The sequence below is a fragment of the Micromys minutus genome (assembly GCF_963924665.1).
Source record: "Micromys minutus genome assembly, chromosome: 29".
Classification (NCBI taxonomy): domain Eukaryota; kingdom Metazoa; phylum Chordata; class Mammalia; order Rodentia; family Muridae; genus Micromys; species Micromys minutus.
In genome coordinates, this window is record NC_137964.1 from 26,403,276 (window position 1) to 26,426,439 (window position 23,164).

The following is a 23,164-nucleotide window of genomic DNA, read 5'->3' on the forward strand; positions in this document are numbered from 1 at the left end:
TCTTAATTTTTCGTGCATGCCAGGAGCTAATACCTCGCCTTTTCTCAGCCCTGTAAGTTACGGAAACTTGTTCAATATGATAATTCAAAAGCAAAGAGAAAAGGACAAATTCTCTCTCTCTCTCTCTCTCTCTCTCTCTCTCTCTCTCTCTCTCTCTCTTATTCCAGAAGGAGCTTAATTCTGTCGCCTCGGAGCTGTCTGCGCCACAGGAGGAAGGCGAGCATTCTCCTAAACATTTAATTGAACTCCGCCGGGAATTTAAGAAAAATGTGCCAGAGGTAAGTGTGTGTGCCTGCAGCTCCGCTCTGGCATTGACTGGGAAGGAATGCAGCTCCCCGCCCCCCACCCCACCCCATTCAAACTATATTGTGAAAACTGTAGGCATAAGTGACTAACAAGAAAAGAAGCTAATTAGCCACAAAGATAAATCAGAGCCCCAGCCTGTCGGCTGTGGCAGTGTTGGGGGAGGGAGGTTCCTCAGCGCTGACTGGAGTTGCCTCCCCCACCCGCAAGTGCCTTCACCCAGATCCCAGACATCTAGGATCTGCAGTCAAAGTCTTCATCTCGGGTGAAGTGGTTAGCGTTTGATGGCCAGGCAATTTGACTTGAAGTCAGGATCATCTTCTGCCTGCCACTGGGCCTGGGAGACATAGCTATGTCTCTGGAACCCACCCCTCCCTGCCAATCAATTCCCCTGTCCCTCCCATCTCCACATCTCAAGGTTCCAGACCCCAGTCAGGGCCTAGAGATGGCAATGCCCAGGCAAAGCCCAGTCCCTTCCTCTGCCATGAGGATCAGACCAGCCCAGACATGTGTCTGCTCTTTCCTGAGGTTGGACGTGAGAATTCCAACCCCTCCCCACTGACATCAGGGCCCCTCAAATTTGCTTCTCAGATTTAAAAATAAATTATATATTATTATATTTAAAATTATTGTTTATAGTTATAAATATAAATAATATATTTAAATATATTATTTAAAATTATATATACACACACACATATCTAAAATCAATGAGCGTAAACAGAAAATGGAGGCCTTGGGCCTTGTGTCACTTTGGCAGGGCTAGGACACCCTCAGTGTGAGTGACAGACCCAAGGCCCTAGCCTGCAGCCACCCTTCAGTGACTATCTCAGCTAATCTTTCAGGGTATGCTAGACCATGGAGGGAGGGGTGCTGAGGGTGGGTTCCTGCGGCTCTTGACAGTGGAGGAGGGGCATCGGGTGTGAGAGACAGGAAGGCAGGGGCTGAGCCTCACACCTGAAGCTCTAGACATAAGCAACCGTGGTTCTGCAGGAGAAGATGTGTGTGGGAAAGAGGCAGAAGCCTCAGCCTTGAGTGTCTCCCGTCATTACGGCTTCAACAAGCACAAGTAAGATCTTTCTGGGATTGTGGGAGGGGGGGGGTCACATGTAGCCCAGGCTAGCCTTCAGGTCCTCATCTCCCAAGTGCTGGATTACGGGCATGTACTATCACACCCAGTTTTTGTGGCACTGGGGTGGAACCCAGGGCCTCGTACTTGCCGGGCCAGCACTCTGCAAACTGAGCCACATCCCTGGTCTCCCTTCTCTTAAACAGACCAGAGCATGTTCTATAAACAGTTTTCTCCCCACACAGAGAGTGCCTGGCCCCCCCAACTCGGGAAACGTAGCAGAATCCACGGTAGTTCTTCATAACCTCACACTCCTCTCTCTCTCAGCCTCTTAGGCCAATCTATCCCCTCCCCCTCCCCCCAGCATAGTGAACTCAACTTCAACCATTGGTTCACACGGGAGCTTTCAGGTGAGGAAATCCAGGCCAGGTTTTCAACCTGGGAGTCTGCCTTTACATAATTTCCAATGCTACATAAAATTATGCAATTACATAATTAGTAGGGATAAATTTCCACTCCCATTATAGTCACGGCTCTGGAAACTCTCACGTTTGGAGCTTATCCCTCCTGGTGGAAGAGTCATGACAACTTTATTTAAGAGCATCATCTTGGGGGGTCCAGTCCACCTACTTCACGCGTCCTGCCTGGCTCCCTCTAGGACTTACATGGTCACGGTCCCAGTGGGACTTGACCCAGCACCCGTCCACTTCCTCTCTTCATGGCTCTCAGAGGTGAACCCCTAACCTCTCTTGACTCTAGGGTTATGGGGAAAGCCTGTTGAATTTATCTTGAATTCCAACTACGTCACCTGCTTACTGCATCACCTTAGCAGGCCAGCACCCATGGGCCTCAGTATCCCCCTTTACAAAATCAGGGGCCTTTGGTTTAAAAAGTTAAATGTTGGGTTTGACTGTCTCCAGCCAAATGCTTCCTCTGAGGCAGTGGGTCCACCCTGCTGCCCGAGACTTAGCTATTGTCCCCAATGCCAACCCCTCTAGTCAGTGCTGTGGTACATGGCCACCTTCCCCTGGTGACATCTTGCCTCTGTGCTTCTAGCCTTGAGACCCTAACCTTGAGCCTCCCAACTCTGCTGTTGCCCAACCTGACACCCTGGCCCCTAAAACCAAAAAGCCCCTGACACTATCTGTGTGTCCCTTAAAGAGCCTCCTCACACCCAGGCAGCAGCCACTCTAGGAAGTCCTGGAGACAGAAGTCAGTATGGAAGGGCAGCTGAGACCAGAGCAGGGACCTTGTCCAGGGGGAGAAACAGCAGGAAGTGGCCCGTGGTAATGAGTTTTCTCATTTACCTCCAGCCCACTTCCTCCTCCCCACTTTCACTTCCCTGTGTCTCCTCCCATCCCTTTGCCCCTCCCACAGGGTTTTCCTTGTGACTTTGGGGCAGGAGGAAGTGTCCCCAGTGGATCCCTGAAGTCTCACGGGCTTCAGGTTGGCACCTTGGAACACTCACCTCTGCTGAGGTCTGAAAACCCTGAGGTTGAACAGGAAATTGGGACTTGTGGGTATCTAGAGCCAAGTCTGCCTGTGTGCTCAGAGCACCAGTGAACCCCTTGTCAGGTTATGGCACCACAGGGCTGGTAAACAGCCACATCCCCAGAAATCACCCCATCTCCTGGTGAGGAAAGACAGGCAGGGATAAAGGTAGTTTTTGGTGAAATTTAAGATGCAGATTTATGGGAGATGACCACATGGAAGGGAAACAGCCTTGTAGAAGGATCAGCCCCATGCCGTGCCTGGGAGGGACTTCCCCCAGGGGACTTTACCCACCTAGCACTGAAAGTGGAGAATCAGGGTCAGCTCTTCAGCCCCCATCCCCTGAGCTAGACCATAAGACCTACCATGCCACACACAAGGATGACATGAACCCCTTCTTCCCAGTACTCGGGAGTACTCAGGAGTTCATGAGTTCAAACCAGTCTGAGCTACATAGAAAGACCCTGTCTCAAAATGTTAAGAACTGGGGCTGGAGAAATGGATCATTGGTTAAGAGCACTGATTGTTCTTCCAGAGGTCCCAAGTTCAAATCCCAGGAGCCATATGGTGGCTCACAACCATCTGCAATGGGATCCAATGCCCTCTTCTGGTGTGTCTGAAGACAGCCATAGTGTGCTCACATACATAAAATAAATATATCAGCATCTTAAATACTCAGTGGTGGAGCTCAGTTCCATCCCAAGTACCATCAAAAAGGAAACAGGTGTGCCTTTAGGAAGTACCCTTCCTTGCCTCCCTCTCCTTAAATGCTGTGTGTGTGCACGCACACATGTATGTATGATGTGTGTGTGGGCATGTGGCAAGGGTCTGGGGTGGGCTCAGGACACTCGCTCTGTGGTAGACCCTCTGCCATCTCTTCCAGGGAATCAGAGCGATGGTAGCCCCCGTGCTGAAAAGCTTCCAAGCCGAGGTAAGAGCCAATGGCACTGCAGTTTGGGTGGTGGGGGGTGACGTGCGCTGGGCTTCCCTCCCCGAAGGCTATTGCTGGCTGTGAGACCTTACGTGAGTTGCTTGACCTCTTCTTGCCTCTTGTGTCCTCATCTGTCAAATTGGTGATGATTTTCTCCCTGTCGTAAGATTGAGGCTGAAGGAGAAGCAAGGCAGATAAGAAGGAAGATTTCAGAGCACCGCCTTGGGTGTTAGACGCCTTGGATAACTAGTTGTAGAACCACTTGGGAAGGTAGAGGCCCTCCTAGGCTGCGTGGAGAGATGACCTCTCCCCTTTTCTATAGAAGAAATGCTTAAATGATACAAGATCTCAGTGATAAGAAGACCCAGAGGCACAGCCTCATGGATGGCGGGGCTACGGATTTCAGCCCTATTCCTTCAGCTGTGTGGCCCTGGGAAGGTTCTTCAACCCCTCTGAACCCCAACTCTCCTCCTTTTACATGTGAAACCAAGCTTACAGAGGAGAAGGAAGAAGCTAGGCAGCCACAGCCACAGCCTGATGCACAGTTGATGTCCCTATGGACAGGGAAGAAGAGAAGTCTTAATTGGAATTCACCAGGCAGGGAGCTGGCTTCCCATACCAACATGGGTAGACAGTTGTCCAAGGCACCTCTCAGGCCATGGCCCACAGGACTTGACTGTATTCTCTTGTCTTCCTTATAATTGCTGCACTGAGCCGTCATTGGCCACAGGTCCCTCCTCACCCCCGTGGGGAGAAAAGCAGCCACCGAACCAAATGAAGGTGACTCTCTTGCCTTCATCAGGTCCTTTCTTGCCTTCCTGTCCAGCAGCCTCAGTGTGTGCAGTTGGGGTCCCCCACCTCACATCATTTTTCTCTCCTGTGGGAGGTATGGTAGGAAGGAAGTGGACTCTCCCTAACACAAATTAAGGCCTCCTTGATTCCCCAAAGGACAGTTTGGGCCCTCCCATTCCCCCAGGAAAACAAAAGCCAGCCAGGGAAGGGGGCTTCTGAAATGGCCGAAGTTTGAACATCCTTGCACTCAGAAAAAGAGAGCCAGCCCGAAGGCCCTGCTAATTATAAAAGTTGCTTTTATGAAAGATAATTCAAAGCAATAATTTAGCAAACATAATCACGCCACGCAGATGGGGCCGCTGATGGATGGATTGCAACATGCAATTAGCGGCTCTCACAGTTACATGTCATTAACCCTCCACGCGCAAAAATTATTTTCTCATTATTAGTTGAAAAGGTAAAATTAAGCTGACTAGACACTAAAGGAACAAACCACAATTAATTACCTTCATTTATTACAGTCATTATCTTAGAGTTATTTTTGCTTAGAGACAGAGAGATGCAAACATCTAAATTAAAAGTTTTGTTTTTGCTAAATCTGAGGTGAGACGCTTCCAAGCAGCGTGTGTGTCAGCCTGCCCCGCAGACCTCAGGACCACACTAGTGGGCCTCCTGTCCCCAGCTTCCTCTTCGCAGGGTGGCCTGTGGGATGGTGGAAGCCTTTTTTGGCTGGCCTGGAGCAGGGCCGGTCACCTGAGTCTCACAGGAAGGAACATGTGCATAGGGACAGTTCCCTGGGGTGGCAGGCGTGTCACTAGTTTGCAACATGGCACCATATACCATAGCCTGCAGGCCAACAGTATCCTCCTCCTAGGAACTGAGGGAGCTCATGCGACCAGTGCCTCAGAGCCCTGGGGAGAACACCAAGAGAAGATTTAGGTGGCTGGCTGAGTCCGTACAGTCATTTAGCACTCAGCAAACACTTGGCTGGTCTGGGAAGGTGGTAAAGGTACTTGGGAGTAGAAGGATCTGGGTTCGAGCCCTAGAACCCACATTTAAAAGAGAGAAAAGCTAGGCTCGGTGACTCACTCTTGTAACCCCAGTGCTGAGGAGGAGGAGGAAGAAGAGGCGGATAGAGATTTCTGGGGTCACTGGCCAGACAGCCTAGCCTGCTTGGCAAGTTCTAAGCCAATGAAAGACTCCATGTCTCCTCAGCAGCTGAGGAATGACATTGAAAGTTTCTCTCTAGCTCTATATGCACGAGGGCGCACACACACGTGCTTTCACAAACACATAGTAGATACTCTCAGAGTGCCAAAACAGTCTGATGTAAGCCTCGGGAGGGCCACTGGTAACCTCTGCCCATCTTGGCATAGTGACAGCAGGCACTATGTCCTGGGGAAGACAGACTACCCTCCCATTTATTGGATGGTAGTCACTCTTGTGTCTGGCTCCTATGAGGCTGGAGAAAGCTGAGAGCTGGTGAGATATGGTCCCTAGCCCTGGGGAAGTCCTGAGCACCAAGTTCTTCCGTGGAGAAGCTGTCCCGAGGAGAACCTGGTGTATTCTCCCTGAACCCATGTTGCCAGACTTAATGGACTTGTCTTGTGATGGCCATGACAGTCTGTCTATACTGACCTTGTCTGTCTGCATAGGTCCTTTAGTACCTCCATGGAACCATGACAACTGTGTCTCTGTTGTTTCAAACCTGGGCCCGCTGTCACAAGAGCCCAAACTGGCAGCGATATGGTGGTGGCTCTTAGCTTGCCTGGTAGTTCCATTTCCTGATGTGTCCTTCCAGAAGAAACAGGTCACAATGCTACCCAGAGAAGCAAAGCCAGAAGCCGATGGCTGAGCCCCGGCATGCAGCAGGACTGTGAGGAATTGTGCTAAGGGGGTGGCTTAGGAGCGAGGTTACTCCACAGATAAAAGGAGACCCCACATTTGCAGCAAGCCTCCCCTCTCCTCTCCTCCCCTCTCCCTGCTCACCCCCACCCAGCCCTCTCGGCAAAGTTAATTCTTGTCACTGTAGTCAAATCTACAGGCCACTCTGTGCCCGGGACCACAGGTCTCTTCTCCAGAGATAGTGCAGGTGGTTGTGGTAGACACCGAGATTCCACTGCCCTTGGAGACCCAGCCAGGCAAGGGGCTTCTGCTGTTGGGAACTCGGGAAGTTAGCTTTTCAGTGTCTCCTCATGGGTTCAAAGACCTGGGTGGCTAAGGAAGATGGGAGCAGGCCTGGGGTGAAGAGCAAATTGTTGGGGGTCTTGCTGTCTTACCAGGTGGCCACCATGGTAGCACCCAGCCTTGAATATGATACAACAGACATGTCCACCCTTAGCCGAGTCACTCTCTGAGCCAACTGAAAAGGTGGGTGGTGACAGGTGGCCATGTACACCGCCCCCCCGTTGCAGATGTAATGCATCGTGATGTGTTGTCTTCCATGGCTTTCTAGAACCTTCTCCATAGACGTAGGTTATAAAGTCAATGTGAACAAGCCAAGACTCTCAGAGTATACCTTCCCATGGGCTCACTGTGGCCACTCGACACAGAGCCGGGCATGGCACAGAGGTGGGAGAGGGGGGTGGGCACTGTCTTTCTCATAGATGGTACCCGTGGTGACTTGGGCTGTTAGTTTGTTATAATTGTCCCAGTTGCAGAGGGTCTGTGGTTGGCCCTCGTGGGGAAACTGAAGTGAGGCAGTAACTGGTATGTATGAAGGGTCCAAGTCTGGAACTGAGGTAGGAAAATAACGGTGGGAACCTGAGCATTATGGCCCAGGTGGCTGCACAGGCTGCCCCTGCCTTGTATCAGATAGAGGATGCCAAACTTCAAGGTCCCAGGGCACTTGACTGACCAGGCACCTTCTGCCCTCAGACAGGCCTGGCCTGGCTCTTCCTACCCCAGAGAATTAGCATTCTCTGTTCTTTCTGCCTAAGAGTTGCCTCCCTGTGTCCTGTGTCTCACACAGGTCAAATCCAGCCACTCCAGGAACAGGAAAGTCACTGAATGCTTGACCAGCAAGGCATGTGGCTTTATACCTCTTATGACGATGGGGTGGCAGAATGCCATGGCCTTGGGGCTGCCACAATGTGGATAATGGTATAGGTGGGGGCCAAGGGAGGGCTTGGAACAGAGGCAGGACCAGCTCCGTCTCGTGTTTTAAGTGGACTCTGTGGGTGTCATTTGCCTGACTTCAAAGATGATAGCAGAACCTGTGGGAGCTGCCGGCCCATGCCTGCCCGTGGCTGTCACCTGCCCATGGCCTCCTGCCTTCTAACTCTTCGTCTTTACCTGGGGATTTAATCCCAGCCTCTTCCTTTCCTTCCATTATCTGTGCTGTTCTCTCGTCCCAGGCTCCTCTCTACAGCTCTTCCAGCATGTGTTTGACCATCCCCTTGGGCCCCACATACAGTCCTGATGAACAGACAAGGCCAGGAAAAGCCTATGGGACCTCCCTCCCACTTGGGAGGACAGGCGCCAGGGCAAGCCTGGGCTCTGCAGCTGATTGGCATGGAGTTTCATCACACCGTGGCTTTCCTTGGCTGTGTGACCTTAAACAAGTCTCTTAACCTATCTGGGTCTTTGTCCCTCCCCATCAAAAGATTTGTTTTTAATTTACATTTATCTGATACACGTATAATCATGCGTGCATGTATATCCGCGTGCGCACATGCATCACAACACGTGTGTGCAAATCTAGGGACGGCTTGAAGGGGTCATTTCTTTCCTTCTACCTCGTGGGTCCTGGAGATTGAGCTCAGGTTTGGTCCCACTGGCCTCCCTCTGCTTTAAGTGAAGATCCTCATTGTGGCTACCTGGTTAGGCTCATGGGCAGTTTGATAATCTCATAGAAGGAGAGTGGAGAACAGAGGCAGCTGGCACAAGTCCTGTGTGGAAGGCACTACTCATCCATTTCTCAGGTGAGCTCACTGAGGCTCAGCCGTGGCCTATACGACCTGACTCAGGCTGGGTCCAGTAAGGCCTCGTGGCTCAATAGTGCTAGTGAGGCACAGCCTAGACTCCACTCTCCCTTAGGTCTTAACATGCTCAGAGAGGGCAAAGCACTTGCCCAGGCCCACACAGCTCTCTACCCATTGCATTGAGGCTGGGAGCTGCAATTCTTACAAATCCTCCATTTTGAAAGCTAACTGCATGCTCAACATACAGGGGAACCAAGTGGTGCTGAGGGGGCCAAACCGGGGAGCTCATAACATATACAGAAGTGAGATTTTTTAACTCTGGGCCTGGGTATGTGATAACTAAGTACTCAATCGTGAGTTTAGAGTGTCTCCTGCAGTACAAGTCGGGTTCAAGCGGCCGGCCCTTGAACTCGTGCCGTCAGCCCACCCTCTCTGGTGGTTTCACTAGCCTGTCCCCCTAGATGACCTGCCAGCTGGGGGGGTGAGGCTCCCTCGAACCCACATGTCCGTCTGGATTTGCAGTTAACCCACAAAAGCATCCTTGGGCTGTGATGCCGAGGTACAGCCAAATTAAGAACTCATAGCTTTCCTCTTTGATTCCCACCCTCTGCCTTATCAAGTAAATTATTAATGCTCCCGTCCCCGCATTAAGCAGATACTTGCAGCCATTCCGGGTCCTTCTCATTAGAAATAACACCATCTAAAGAAGGGTATTGATTGATTTTTTTTTTTTTAATCTTGGAATCACAGACGTGAAGCACATATTTACATGGTGTTTCCTCTAACTGGCGGTCTCCGCGCTTTATTTTTATGTTATTGATCGTGTTTTTGACACGAATTGCTTTCTGGCCCTGTGTGTATGTTGTAAGATTTTCCATCCAGCAAAGGAATGGGCTGGGCTGGCCCCGGCCACGAAGAGCAATGGCTCTGGCCGCGTGGCAGGAACAATCCCGCACATTTAACAGCAATTAGTCTACCCTGCTGCCCAGATGCTCATGTATGAAAATTTACAAGGCTTTTAATAGACTGAGCTCTGCGGCCGGGCGGGCCTGGCGCCGGGCAGATGAGGCCGCCGGGTGCGTGTCCGTTGAGTCCGTTGAGCCGCCTCCGGGTCAGATGGGATGGGTGTGCTGTGGAAACCACTGGAAACACAGACCGCCTACTCCAGCAAGGGTTGTGCCGCCCAGCCCACAGTCACACATTCAGCTGCTCAGTCAATGATTATTGAAGGCCTACTGTGTGCCGGCCACAGAGCTCAGTGCGGGAGGTACCTGGGAGAGTTCAGATCCCTCCCAAGCCTGGTGCCCAAACCCTGCGTCATACAGACATGAGTTCTTTTGGTGGCCCTGCTTGTGGTGGTGTGCCTAAATGAGCCTCGGTTTCCCTGGCTGTAGAAGGGGGAAGTGCGCACAGCATCTGCCCCTCAGGGAAGTGGGGAAGAGTCCTTATATTAGTGATGCTTGGGACCTGGTTATTCAGCCTGTTGCCCACTGGCTTCTTCCCTAATGTCTCTAGAGCAAAGTGTTTGAGACTCACAGCCAACCTCACTCTGGACTCCCAAGATGAGGGCTCCCCGACTCTCCCCTGTCACCCACAGTGGCTTTCAATGCCTCTCCATTGTAAGGAGCCCCTTCTTTTCACTGCTTTATCAGACCCCGTTCAACAGACACTGATTTGGCGCCTGCTGTATACCAGGCGAGTAGCCAGCCACAGTGCATATATGTGTAGGTGTGCGTGTGTGAGCATGGATATGGAGAGTCTTACTGGGATCTGGGGCTTGCCAGTTAGGCGAAGCTAGCCTCTGTGCTCAAATTCCCCAAGGTCCAACAAGGAAACTAAGCCTCCCATTGTGACAGATAACCTGGGAAAAAAACAAGGAAGAAAGATTCTTTGGGCTCAGGACTTGATTCATTTATTCATTCACTCATTCATTCATCTGCGGGACAGATATTCCCAGGTGCTTGCTGTGCACCAGGCATTGTTGCAGGTTCAGGGACAAGTAAGACACGGGATTCTGGTTCCCCCCCCCCCATGACACTGAAAGCCAGCAGAGACAGAGCTGAGACCCTGGGACTGAGACGTGGAGACAGGAGGGCCGGGGCTTGCACGTCCCATGGCCCTGGTGTGTGTCCCACCTATACCTGGTTCTCCGACATCTGAGAAGTTGTGGAACATTCTAGAGAATCCTCAGATAGGGTCCATGCTGTTTCCTCTACAGTTAAGATACTGAAGCATGGAGAGACTGAAACAGAGGCTGAGAGTTGGGGAGGAGTCAAGACTCGAACCCAGGTCTGTAATGTTGGTCAGAGCAATGGCTCCTGCAACCATTTACATGTGATCTCGGTGATATCTTGTTCTAGGCAATTGGGGAGGGGTGTGTGCTGTGTTCAGCTGTGTGCCACAGAGCCCCCTGGGGACCAGTGTCACCTGTCATCCTGGTGTTACCTACTCTCAGCTGCTTTATGGATGAGAGAGACAGAAGCAATTGTATCACTTCTGTCCCTGAGGGAGGAAAGCCACTGGGGTCAGCCCAGTCTGCTGCATGGCAGTCCCTGAGGGGCAGAGCGCCACCCTGCTGCTGAGGAAAAGCCTCACAGGGTTTTCTACTCTTGAATAGTAACAGGAAACCTTCCAGGGCCAGGAAGTGGCAATTCAGTAGTGGGGCAGCTGAGCACAGTGGTTCTGCTCTGAGCTGGACTATAAAGAAAGAGAAATCTATGTCTAACAGAGAGGCCAAGCCCCCATTGACAGTCCCCAGGGACACTAGAATCTGCCATCCGCACTGCCCCAAGGAAGGGCTGGTTGGTGTTTAGGCAGGCAGTCAGGGAGGGCTTCGTGGAGGAGGTGAGGTCCCTAGCAAGGGATTTGTGGAGGTGGGATTTGATGGAATAACCTTGGCCTTGACCTCAGCAATCCAGGTTTTGAGCCCAAATTTGGTTACTGGTCAGGTGACCTTGGGCAGGTCATGTCTGAGCCTCTGTGTCCCTGTCAGCCCACTGGTAAATGGTGTGTGGGTTTGTGGTCAGGACTGAGATGGTGGGTCTGTGCACGGTGCTCACACAGAAGCTGAAGTGAGATTTGTCTCTGGACGGGAGATGAGGCCGAGATAAGTTTGGGCAGCACAGCGGAGGCCTGAATGTAGACTGACAAGCCACGTCTTACATGTGGGCCTGGGACAGTGATGGAGGGACAGCGTGAGCCCTTACAGGGACTGCCGACCCTGTGGACCCCTGGGCTAGAGCCAGCAGTGGCATCATCAGCAGACAGGGTGGCCTGTGCCCAGGACACGCCTGTCCCTCTTTGAAACAAAGCGTGTTACCGTTACGCCACCAGAGTGAGATGCGAGGACTTGGCAGTGGGGGGTGGGCTGTGTGCCCCGCACCTCAGTTTACCCAAGTCTACCTGTACAGATGGCTCTTCGTGGCCCAGTGTCTGGTTCTGTGAGCTCGAAGAGGTCTCCGGACTGCAGGCCACAGCCCGTGGCCCCTGGTTCAGAAGTGCCTAGCTAGCATGGTGACACACATACCATGTCAGGACTTAGGATGCTGGGGAAGGGAGATCGCTGGTTTGCTCAGCCTGGGATACCCAGCAAGACCCTGGGTCACCGTGAGTCAAGGGAAGGCTCCGTGCCCCTCCCTGCCCCTTCTCTCTGGCATCCCAAGATGTTCTCTCTGAATTTTTGTGGTTCTCCTTCATGATTACAAAGGCCTAGGTTCAGCCCACAATACCCACACTGGGTGCAGTGGCACAGGCCTGTCACCCTGGTACTTGGGAGACAGAGGCAGCAAGATCAGATATCCAAGGTCATCCTTGGCTATGTAATATGTAGGATGATGTCATTATGCAGAAAGGTGGGTCCAGCCTATCATTGGATGAGAAGGAAGAGTAGGCGGGGAAAAAGGCTAGGAAGGAGGGAGGAGGAGGAGGAAGAGGAGGAACAAGATCCAGGTGGGTTTAATTGGAGATAGGTAGATATGAATATTTTCAAGGGTTTCTATAGGTCAGTCTATCTTATCTAGCTGGGCGGTTTATAACTTTGTCAACCGGTTGCAAGCTTATTGTGTGGCTGGATTGCGCATTACCCCATTGCTGAGCATTTTGCCCACCGCATGCAAAGCCTGGGCACGGTAAAGTTCCAGATGGGGTGACTCTTGGTCACAGGCTGGCCTCTGCCTGAGAGGGTGTTCAGCAGCTTAGTAGAGTGTCCCCATCTCCCTCAGTGACAGCCAGAGACAGTTAAGGCATCACCAGACACTCCTGACACCTGTGGCTCCTCAAGAGCTCTGATCACATGTCACTCCTGTGGGGAACCGCTAAGACTACGCATCCCTTTGATGGGCCCTTTCATGAGGCTCTGTGTACGCATGCTTGCACACTCATACACACACATACACACACACACACACACACACACACACACATACACCTAGACTCTGCTCCCTGGTCCCCCCCATGGCCCTCACTCTGCAGGAGCTGGAGAAGCACTGTTGAATAGAGTATTGATTGACACGCGATAAGATTGGCAAGCATGGCTCGCCGTGTTTCTGTCCCAGGCAGCACTCTGGGTGCTCTGTGGTTCCCAATTCATTATTCCCTGTGACCTGCGTGTGAGCTGGGGACTATTACTGCCAGCATTTTACAATACAAGCAGGAGATGAGCACAGGTGGCTAGTGACCCACCCAACGCCACACAGCAGCTCCTGATTGGCAGCCCTGGCCTTTAACCATGATTTATTGAACACTTACTATGTGCCAGGGTCTCAAGGGATACAATATAGAACCAGAGAGCCGTAGGTTACACACACACACACATACATGCGCGCGCGCATACAGAAAAAATGGCTCTTTTTCCAGGCACTATATTTCCCCAGACATTGAACAGGGTCACACAGCCTTCACACAGGTGGCACAGTCCTTCTTCTTCTTCCAGGCCTTGTATGTTTCCCACTTGATACCCTGTCCACAGAGCAGGAACACTTAACAATATAACCAGTCAATTATAATTTTTTTCTCTCCAATTGTTTAGAAGGAGTGGGGGGGGGGATGGCATGCTGAGGTAGAATCATGGCTCAGAGCCCGAGCTGACATTAGTTATTAATTAGACCATTATGCATTCTGCGGTGATAATTGCTTTGCTGCGGAGTCACCAAGCATGAAACGGACCCGGCAAAGGAATGCAATCTATCAGTTCTCGGAGCCCCAGCACAGAGCACTCGCTCACCTTGAGCTGGTACCTCAGCAGGAAACAAAAAGAAATTAATGGTGCTGGTGAGAGGCAAGAGCAAGTCAGACCCTTCCCTCAGCCCAGCCCTGGGAGCCTTCCCTGCCTCGACCCAGGGATGGTGCCGAAACCAAGTGAAAATGGCCATTTGTCTTGGGGACATCTTTTCCTGTCTTCTCTCTCCAACCTTGTCATGTGCAGGGAGACACCTCCCTGCTGCCGTCTGCCATTTCCTCCATCTCTGCTCTTGGCGGTGAGGGGCTGGGTGAGTCAGGGACAGCCTCTCTACCTGTGGTTCCAGTGCAGGCCTCAGTGGATAGGAAACACACCCCGTATCTCCTCTGAAGCCTCGGGTGGGAGGTGTGTCAGTAGCGGCTGCAGCTGGAGTCTTAGCACAGGAAACAGATCTCCGTGCGCATGCGCACCTCACCGAGACCCATCTGATGGCAGCCACCACGATTACAAAGTACCCAGCCTTTGCAAGATGCACCCATTGCTGTTTGCTTTCTTGGTGGTTGGTCCTGCACTGCCCATCTTAAAGATGAAGGTTGGCCCGGATGATCCAGCTCTGGGCCCACAGCTGCTGGTGTAACTGGGATTCGAACCCAGGTTCCTGAGAGGTGAGAAAGCAGAGGTGGGCTCCCGGAGAGCAGGGCAGAATAGACGCAACCTCCTGGAACCAAAACAGCCATCTTCCTACCTGGGATAAGACGAGGTCATCCTCATGCCCGTCCCAGGCCGACTTCCGGATGGGCCAGGTTTGCCTCAGCTGAGAAGCATCAGTCATCCAGGTCTGAGTTCAGACCCCCAAGGTAACGGATGCCCCTGGCTCAGCGTGAGGCCTGCCTGGTTCATCAGCCCAGATCCAACCAGCTACAGAACAGAAGTCAAACAGCGCAAACATGACAGACCGGGTTACCTCAGGGAAGGGGGAAGCCTGCAGAGCAGGGCCTAGCCCTCAGCCTCACATGGATTGTGTCTGCCTGGCAAAGAAGCTCCTGAACAGTTGGATGAGTGTCTTTGATGAACTCCATCCTTCCCCCTCCTCCTTCCGGCCTTGCTGTGGGTGTCACTCCCTGCAGGAAAGAAAGGGAACACTCTCAGCAAAGAGTGGCAGGCAGAATCCATCTCAAGGACCAGAGAGCTCTGACAAGGACTCGGTCTTACACTGCATGGTAGTTGGTCTCAGCACTGTACCCCTCAAAGCGGGAAGAAGGAACTTTGGTGTCTGAAGCTGTCCCTCCAGGCTGCCTGGTAGGGACATCCTGCTCTTGGGGCAGCAGGAAGGAGGCTGTGTCTCCCCTCCATGTGAGTCCCTGGCTGGGCACAGACATCATTCATCATTTAGGCAAATATTTATTGGGCCTCTCCTACAAGCCAGATGCTGTTCTGAGTACTTAGCAAAGCACCGTCCCCGGATGTGTGGATCACTGGCCTTGTGACCGGCTGTTTTCTGAAGCTCTCTCTGCTGCTGGAGCACCTTCTACCCTTTTCTCACCCATTAATCCAAACCAGATACAGGGCTGCTCTTCTGTTCCTTTGGTTTGATGCAGGGTCTCAGGTAGCCCAGGCTAACATTGAACTCCTGAGCCGCCTGCCTCCACTTCCTAACTTGCCCAACTAAGACTGTCGACAGCCCAGTGACTATCCTAAGGCACAGCAGCAAATAGATGGGACAGGAGCAGCTGAGAACCTTCTAGATGGAGGCGGAGGCAGACTCTGGGCCAAATTCCAAGTCCACTGGCTGTCCTTATAAATAAAGCTTTATTAGAATACAGCCTCATTTGCATATGGTTGCCACAATTTTTGCAGGATAAGAGCAGAGCTCAGCAGCTCCAACAGAGACCATAGCGCCTAAAGTGTTTACTCTGGCTAGATCCAAGCACCTCCTCTGTGCCCCATCCGGCTAAGATTCCCTCAGGACTTCCTCAGCCACTTGGAGGAGACTTCCCAAAGGACACCGCTATATTTAAAAGCCTAGGAAGGACGGCACTTTGATGACATTTGCGTGGCCGCCATTCCTTAAAGGGCACACACGTTCCTTTAGCTTTGCTCTTCTGGGCTGGCATTTTGGAAAATGCGCCACAGTGGCCTTGAGAGGAGGAAGCACTTCCTGGAGCCCCCATTGCCAGCTTCCCAGGGCAGGGCCACTGTAGATGAGAACGTGAGGTCACTAAGCTAGCGTGGGCAGGCAGACATGATAGAGACTCCAAGAGGGGACAGCCCAAGGATCAGAGCGGGCTGGGGGTTCTCACCATCTCTGACTCTGTGCCCCCACCCTTGTCTCCAGGTTCTGGCAACTAACCCCTCTCGGATGGCACCCTCAAACTCACCCTTACAGTCAGTCCTCTGGAAAGAAATTCTAAGCACAGCCTAAGCCTTGGCCAGTGCTACCCCATGCTCAACAATGGCAGGCCTCCGGAGTTGCACACGTGTCCAGCATGTGCACCGCAAGAGGGAAAACCTCGAATAAAACCTGACTTTTAACTAACTGCTAGTGTCTGACACGCCCCCTGAGGTTTGGTGTCCCTGTGCTCTACTGGGGCAACCAAGGTACAGGCAGATCGGAGATAGTCGCTGATTTTTCTGAGCTGTCTACCCCCTGGCATGCACTTGATGGAGGCTGGCCAGGCTCCTCAGCTCTGCCTCACCCTGAGGAGCTCCACACATGACCATCTGCACCTCACAGTGGAGACAGCTCACAGTATGGACGGACAGCATAGAGACCACACCGCTGGGGACTGGAGTTCAGATCTCGGTAGCTCAGACCCAATTCTAAAGCCCACAGGCCCTTTATTAAGCACCAGCTGCGTGGGTGCCCCCTTATTTTCTCCTGACCTTCCTCCTGGCCCCCTCTCCTCAGAGCCAATCACCCCTCCATCTCATCAGCACTTGGTTTGCGTGGAGTTACCTGGGTGCCCAGAGGGATGTGTATACAGGGCCTGGCTCTCCTGGGTTGGGGATGAGGCAGAGGGCTTGCTGCGGCTTGGGGAGGCAGCTGGCTAGATTTGTGAAACAGCCAGCCAAACAAGGCTACGCAGTTGTCCCTGGGTTCCAGCCCTTTGTCACCTAGCTGCACCTTTGGGGACATGGGGTATGCAGGAACAGTGACCTTGAGGAGAGTGTGAGGATATGGACCCGAGGTTGACAGGACTCAAGGGCAGGTGCTCCAGGCCTGGGGTGGGGGCACTTCAGATCCTGGCCATTCCGAACAGATGGCTCCAGGTGGCTGCTGTCGATGGAAGCGTGGGCCCCGGGTGGCCAGATCCTCCGACTCCCAGGAAAGGCTGCCAGTTTGGCACCCGTCTGGTTTTTAAAATCCTGGATCCCTCTAGATGCACATATTTACACACCCCAGTCCTTTCTGGGGTGTCATTTATATACCACAGTCAAATGTGCAAATCCGGAGTGTCTGGCTTGATGGGTTCTGACAGCTCCAATATTTTTTAAACACTGGAGCATCCAAGAAAATAGGCTTGCAGGGGCGGCTCCAGCCCACCCTTCACGGCCTTTCTCAGCTCTCGCGTGCCACATGACCCACGACTGCGCACATGCAGCATCCACGGGGCAGGGCCTGGCCTTGGGAGGATCCAGATGATAATGCCACAGTGTGCAACAAGACCATGGGTTCTGGGGCCCTAGTTCGAGTCCCCCTTCTGCTAGCTGTCGTGGGTTTTTTTTTTTTTTTTTTCTTCACCACTGGATCCACTTCTCTGAATCCTGGTTCTCCCTGTTGTTAACATGGGGAATATGACAGTGACCGAATAGGACTTTGGTCCAGGTTGAGGAGGTTCATGTGACAAGGGGGTCTCAGCAAAACTTCAGGCGCGTGGTAAAATCTTGAGACATAGTCTTCCCCGGTTGTGATTTGCGTTTCTCAGAGTTGTTTGAGGTTGCAAGGCAACTCGAACCAGGGCTTCAAAATTTCCACACATACCCACAGCCCACTGTAAGCTTTGCGCGACCTGCCTTTGCCACACTGATGAGGCAGGCCCCTGCACTACATGGCACTAAGTGGCACCGTGTGGCACTCTGGGTTTTGATAGGCCCATGACACCAGGAAACCCTATCTCCATCTTCTGAAGAACAGACAGTGGAAACAAACTATCACATCCATATGGAAGCTACCATCACCCACTTAGGTTGCTGGGAGGCCAAATTCCAGCCTCGGTTTCCTGCCACACAACGAGTTGTAGTCTCTTTCGCCCTCCTGTGTGGCTTGAAGCCACTGTCTCGGCCTCTCTGGACCAACTCACACAGGAACCAGCTCTCTCCTAGGGCTGCCTCCTCCCCTCTGTGAATTCACCCTTCTGGGGTGAGGTTGTGTGAGGTACACCAGGGATGCAGGAGCAAGGTCACACACTCCAAGTGGCCACTTCAGCTGTCCCGGTGGCAAGGCCAGCAGGCCACGTGCCAATCAGCACAGGGTCACCTTCACCAGTACTACAGGTCTTCTCAGTACCCTCGACAAGGACTTCGGGCTCATCCTTGGCCTTTACCCCTCACAGAGCCAGCAGCAGTCCTACCCTCCTCTCTAGACACAGCCCTGAGCAGTTCCTGCCTTCTTCCAGCCCACCGCCAGATTCTTTTTTCCCTTCTCTTTCTTTCTTTCTCTCTCCTTCCTTCCTTCCTTCCTTCCTTCCTTCCTTCCTTCCTTCCTTTCTTTCCTTTTTTTCTACCCTCAAAGCGAAATTTATTTGTAAGATACTAAAGGAAGCCTCCTGTCCCTTTTATGCCCACACCCCTCAGCCGAGAAGTGAAATCGTGTATTTCGCTGCTAAAAAAAGCCCCGGCTTATACAATTTTAACAATAGAAAAAATGATCTTTGCGCTCCAATGCGTGGAGGCTTGGAGGAAAACCGGCAGCGTTCAGGTGGCTGGTACATTACAAATGAGCGGTTCTCCTTTGTTTTGAGTGACAGGCAATTTAAATGCAGTCTTACTTGGAGGCCGGGGTTGTCTCTCTCTCTCTCTCTCTCTCTCTCTCTCTCTCTCTCTCTCTCTCTCTTTTTCCCCCTACCCCAGAATTGGGAGGGGCAAAAATGGTGGGGGGTCTCAAAGAGCTGAGGGGCTCTGAGGAGAAGTCCTGCTTGAGCTGTTTAATTAGGAAATCGGGAGTTTCCGATCGGAGTAATTGGTAATTACGCCGTAGCTAATAGTAGCCATGGCGTGGCCTACTGAGCTACATGGGGGTGCACCTGGCTGAGTCCCCAGAGCCTGGCACAAGCAAATTGGGGGCCACACTGTGTCACTTGAAGTGTTCTTAGCACCAACATTTGAAAACACGGCCTTCTACTTTTAACCCAGGGCTAATGACAAGTACGGTAATTGAATTTCCGGTGGTTCCTTATGCCCCAGCGGACATATTCCTCAAGCTTTGTATCAGGCCTGGTGACAGTGACATGTGGCAGAAGGGGTACACGTGCAGAAAGGAGGGTGCACTGTCTGCCTGGGCCATTAGAATTAACGCACCTGAGCCAGGAAAGTCATGACGGGCCAGGGAGGACAGCTCAGTGGTTAGGGAGTGCTTGCTGGACAAGTATGGGGAGTTCAAACCCCCAGCACTCATGTAAAATCCAGGCATGGAAGCAAAGACTAGAGGAGGCCAAATTTGCCCAGTTTGGCAACAGGTCACAAGCTCATCTGCACCCTTTATTCCTCCTTCTTTGTGACCACATGTACCCATGGGAGTGCCCACTGCAGGGTCTGTCCCTGCTGTACTGCTCGGTCCTAGAAATCTGAAAGCTACCATGAATAGACAGTGCAGGAAAGAATGGCCCTGGTGGTGTGCTAATAAAACTTTATTTACAGAAACAAACGAAGGGCCAGATTTGGCCTACAGCCTGTTAGTCTGCCAACGCTTTCTGGATTGGATTGGCACTTCAGCAGTGGGGTTGGGGGAGCGAACAAGCCATATGAAGTTGTTTGGATTTTTCTAGAAACTATATTACATTTTAAAAATAAGAAGAAACCAATGGATTTAAATTTGCTAATAGCTTTGGTTTCACCTAATCCATCCTCAGCAATGTCATGTGTCAACAAACAGTAGATGTAAAATAATTGTTGGTGACTCTTTTCATTTCCTTTTCTGTACTAAGAGTTAGAAACTCTCTTTTTCTTAACACTCATGCAAGTGTTGAATGGCCATGGTGGGTTCTTTGTTTTGTTTTGCTTTTTGTTTTTTTAAACATGTATTTTTTTTTGTGGTTTGCCTCTGAATTTTATTGTCATTGACAACCCCTTGGGGACACTCCCAAATTCACTGCTTCCCAACACTTCTAAACACCGCTTTCCTGCTGTGGCCTGCTGTGGCACTCAGTGGTTCAATCGTTCACTTGGAGTGGTCTATCTCTGAGGGACAGCATATCTGCCTGCATTGGATGACTCCATTTTTACCTGATTTCTACTCTTTTCCTTCTCCCAGACACTTCCCTTCCCAAGGAAAGACGGGGGACTCGCCAAGTTCCACCACCAAACTGGGTCAGCTTTCACTCACGTCTACCCCCTGCCATCCCCACCCCCACCAACGCTTTTCCTTCCAAACATGTAGTGCCTGTAACAAATCGGGGTGGGGGAGCAACAGGGAGATTGCCGACAGATTTCATGTTCCCATTGGTTTATGCTATTCTTGGGCCTCAGCGCTGGGCATATGACAGGGACTCTTGGGAAATGTCGGTTGAATGAATAATAAAAACTTGTCACCCTGGAAGGCCAGAGACCAGGGTTTGTTCTGGGAACACTGACATGAAACTGCCATACTCAGTGACCTTTTGAGTCCCTGTCCTACACTGGCCTCAGTTTTGTCTCCGCTTCTCTAACAACTCCTAGTCCAAAAGGCCTCTCTGGACCCTCTCTTGTCAGATAGAAACCTAATGATCACAGACAGAACCTGACACTTGCTGGAAACCACATTGTTAGATGGTAAAAGTGACTTCACATCGCAGCTTCAGAGCATAGTTCCATTTTTTAAAAGCCATGCTGTCTTTTTTTTTTTTTTTTTTTAATGCTAAGTCTTTGAAATTCTGTGTGTATTTCACGCTCCTAATATGCTTTGATTTGGACCCCCGGGACTCAAGTGGTCAAGGACCACACTTTGGCAGCCATATTGGGCAGCCTGGCAGCCACATTCAGAGTGTGAACCTCGACACTGAATGTGGTTTTTCTTGGTGTGTGGTACATTTTTCTCTGTGCAAGCCAGGTTTTGAGATGTTCACTCAGAGCTGACAGCCAAGGAAGAAGTTGGTCACCGTTGGTGGTAAACATGTCTGTGAGGCAAACCAGAAGGTAGAACATACTGGATGCTCTTGGGCCTCCTTAAAGGAGTTGTGTTACTAACTTCTCCCCTTTACAAATGGGGAAATAGAGGTGTGAGGATTTACGTGAACTTCCACGCTGGAACTGCATTTTGAGCCCCTAGTGTCTTCCTTTCTGGACAGGTCTGACTCAAATGGCCTCGGCCACTGGAAAGCAAAAGAACCCCAGATGCCGTTTTGGCTGGGCATTGACTTAGTGCAACGCACTCAACTTGTCTGTTTGGTAAATAGCACTAATGGACCGGAAGTGGTGCCCAGTGCCTAGAGTATAAGCTTAGCGTGCAGCAAAGCCCTGGATCCAATCCCCAGCACCACATAAACTAAGCGAGGTGATACCTGCCTGTAACATTAGCAGTTGGGAGGTACAGAAAGAAGGTCAGGAGTTCAAGGTTTTCCTCGGTTACAGAGTGAGTTTGAAGCTGGCCTGAACTACCTAAGAACCTATCCTGCCCCACTCAGGAAAAAAAAAAAAATTTATGTCAGGCACTGACTTTGTGCCAGAAAGAGCTCTGAAGGCTGTGTCTCTTTGAGCTCATCGCTGAGAATTATGGGAAATACCATCATGGACTCACTGACAGAGCAAGAACAGGACGGCGAGCGGAGCCCCTCATCACTCAGCGCCTCCTGTGTGTCCAGCCAGGAAGCATTTATTGAGCACCGTCAGTATACCAGGAACTCTCCTACAAACCTGATTACTCTGATGTTGGCTGAAGCTGTTAGTGCCTTCTGAGAGCTGACCATGTCACAGTACCGGCCAAGCATGTCCTGCTTTCTCCCAAAGCATGTCCTGTCTGCACTCGACATCACTGCTCTTAAGTAAAGATGAATAGCCGGAATTATTCATAACCTACTGTTTGCCGTACCGTGTTTAGATCTTTTAAGGGGTTTAGGAAGTGGGTCCTTTTATGATTTAGCTACCCCATACCACCACCATTTTACTGATGAGGAAACAGGCTGAGAGGGGACAATGACTTGTCCAAGATCATACAGCCAGGCACAGCACAGCTGGGCTCTGAGCTCAGATTCCTCAGAGGGGGGTGGGAGTGGGAGTTCAACTTGTAACCCTCATCCCCATTGTTGCTGCCCCCATCCCCCAACCCTTTATACAAAAAGACACTGGTCTGCTTGCAGGTCCAGGGCCATAGCTACATGTGACACTTTCTCTTCTCTCCAAAGGTGGTGGCTCTCAGTAAGAGAAGTCAGGAGGCAGAGGCGGCATTCCTGAGTGTTTATAAGCAATTAATTGAAGCGCCAGGTAAGAAGCTCTCGGGCTCCGTAATTGAATAATTACCACTGAGAAACATCCTGGGTGGGTGACAAAGATACCACAGTGGCTTCTTGGTGCTGGAGTCTCGGCACCAGGCCTGAACCCAGGGGGAGGCTGGGCCCTCTGGGAGCTGGGGATGGGGCGGACAGTGTGTGTGTGTGTGTGTGTGTGTGTGTGTGTGTGTGTGTGTGTGAGAGAGAGAGAGAGAGAGAGAGAGAGTATGTGTGTGAGTGTATGAGTGTGTGAATGAATGTGTGTATGAGTGTGTGAGTGTTTGTGTATGTGTGTGTGTGTGTGTGTGTGTGTGTGTGAGAGAGAGAGAGAGAGAGAGAGAGAGAGAGAGAGAGAGAGAGAGAGAGAGAGAGACTTAACCAGCCTGCTGTGAAGTTACCTCAGGGTTCCCTCCACCAAGTACCCAGCTTTCTGCTTTGTGGGTTGGAGGGCAACTCTGACCTGATGCTTCTCTGGATGTCCTTGCCCATATCTTGTCCCAGGGGACCCCTTCCAGGGCCACAGCTGACTCTGCCAGCAGTGGGCAATAAAAGAACAAGGGCCCCTTTGTCACAGTCAGGCTTGGAATCTCAGTATTGACTGAAGCCTTGCCCAAAAGAACAAATACCGGGTGGTTCCCCTCACAGTGTGAACACAGCAGGAGTCAGCCCCTTACCCTGTTCACCCTAGTTAGGGCCGAACACTAGACATGCATAAACACACACACACACACACATGCATATATATGCATACGCACACACATGCATGCACACATACGTACACAGACTCGCACAGATGTCCAAACCATGTTCCATCCACACTGGACTATGAGTCAGCCGTGAGAAGGAACACAGAGCCTGTGT

The 23,164-nt window shown here is 51.5% G+C and overlaps 1 protein-coding gene across 1 annotated transcript in view; it reads left to right on the top strand.

The window, feature by feature from the left end:
- Positions 1-23,164, top strand: part of CUX2 (cut like homeobox 2) — a gene marked incomplete at both ends in the record, with an annotated part of 173,527 nt that overhangs the window by 114,218 nt on the left and 36,145 nt on the right. The window contains 3 exons of the mRNA XM_080941256.1: positions 168-278; positions 3,747-3,794; positions 22,220-22,298. Of these exons, the coding sequence (XP_080797382.1) occupies positions 168-278; positions 3,747-3,794; positions 22,220-22,298 (238 nt within the window). The remainder of the gene's footprint in view (positions 1-167; positions 279-3,746; positions 3,795-22,219; positions 22,299-23,164) is intronic.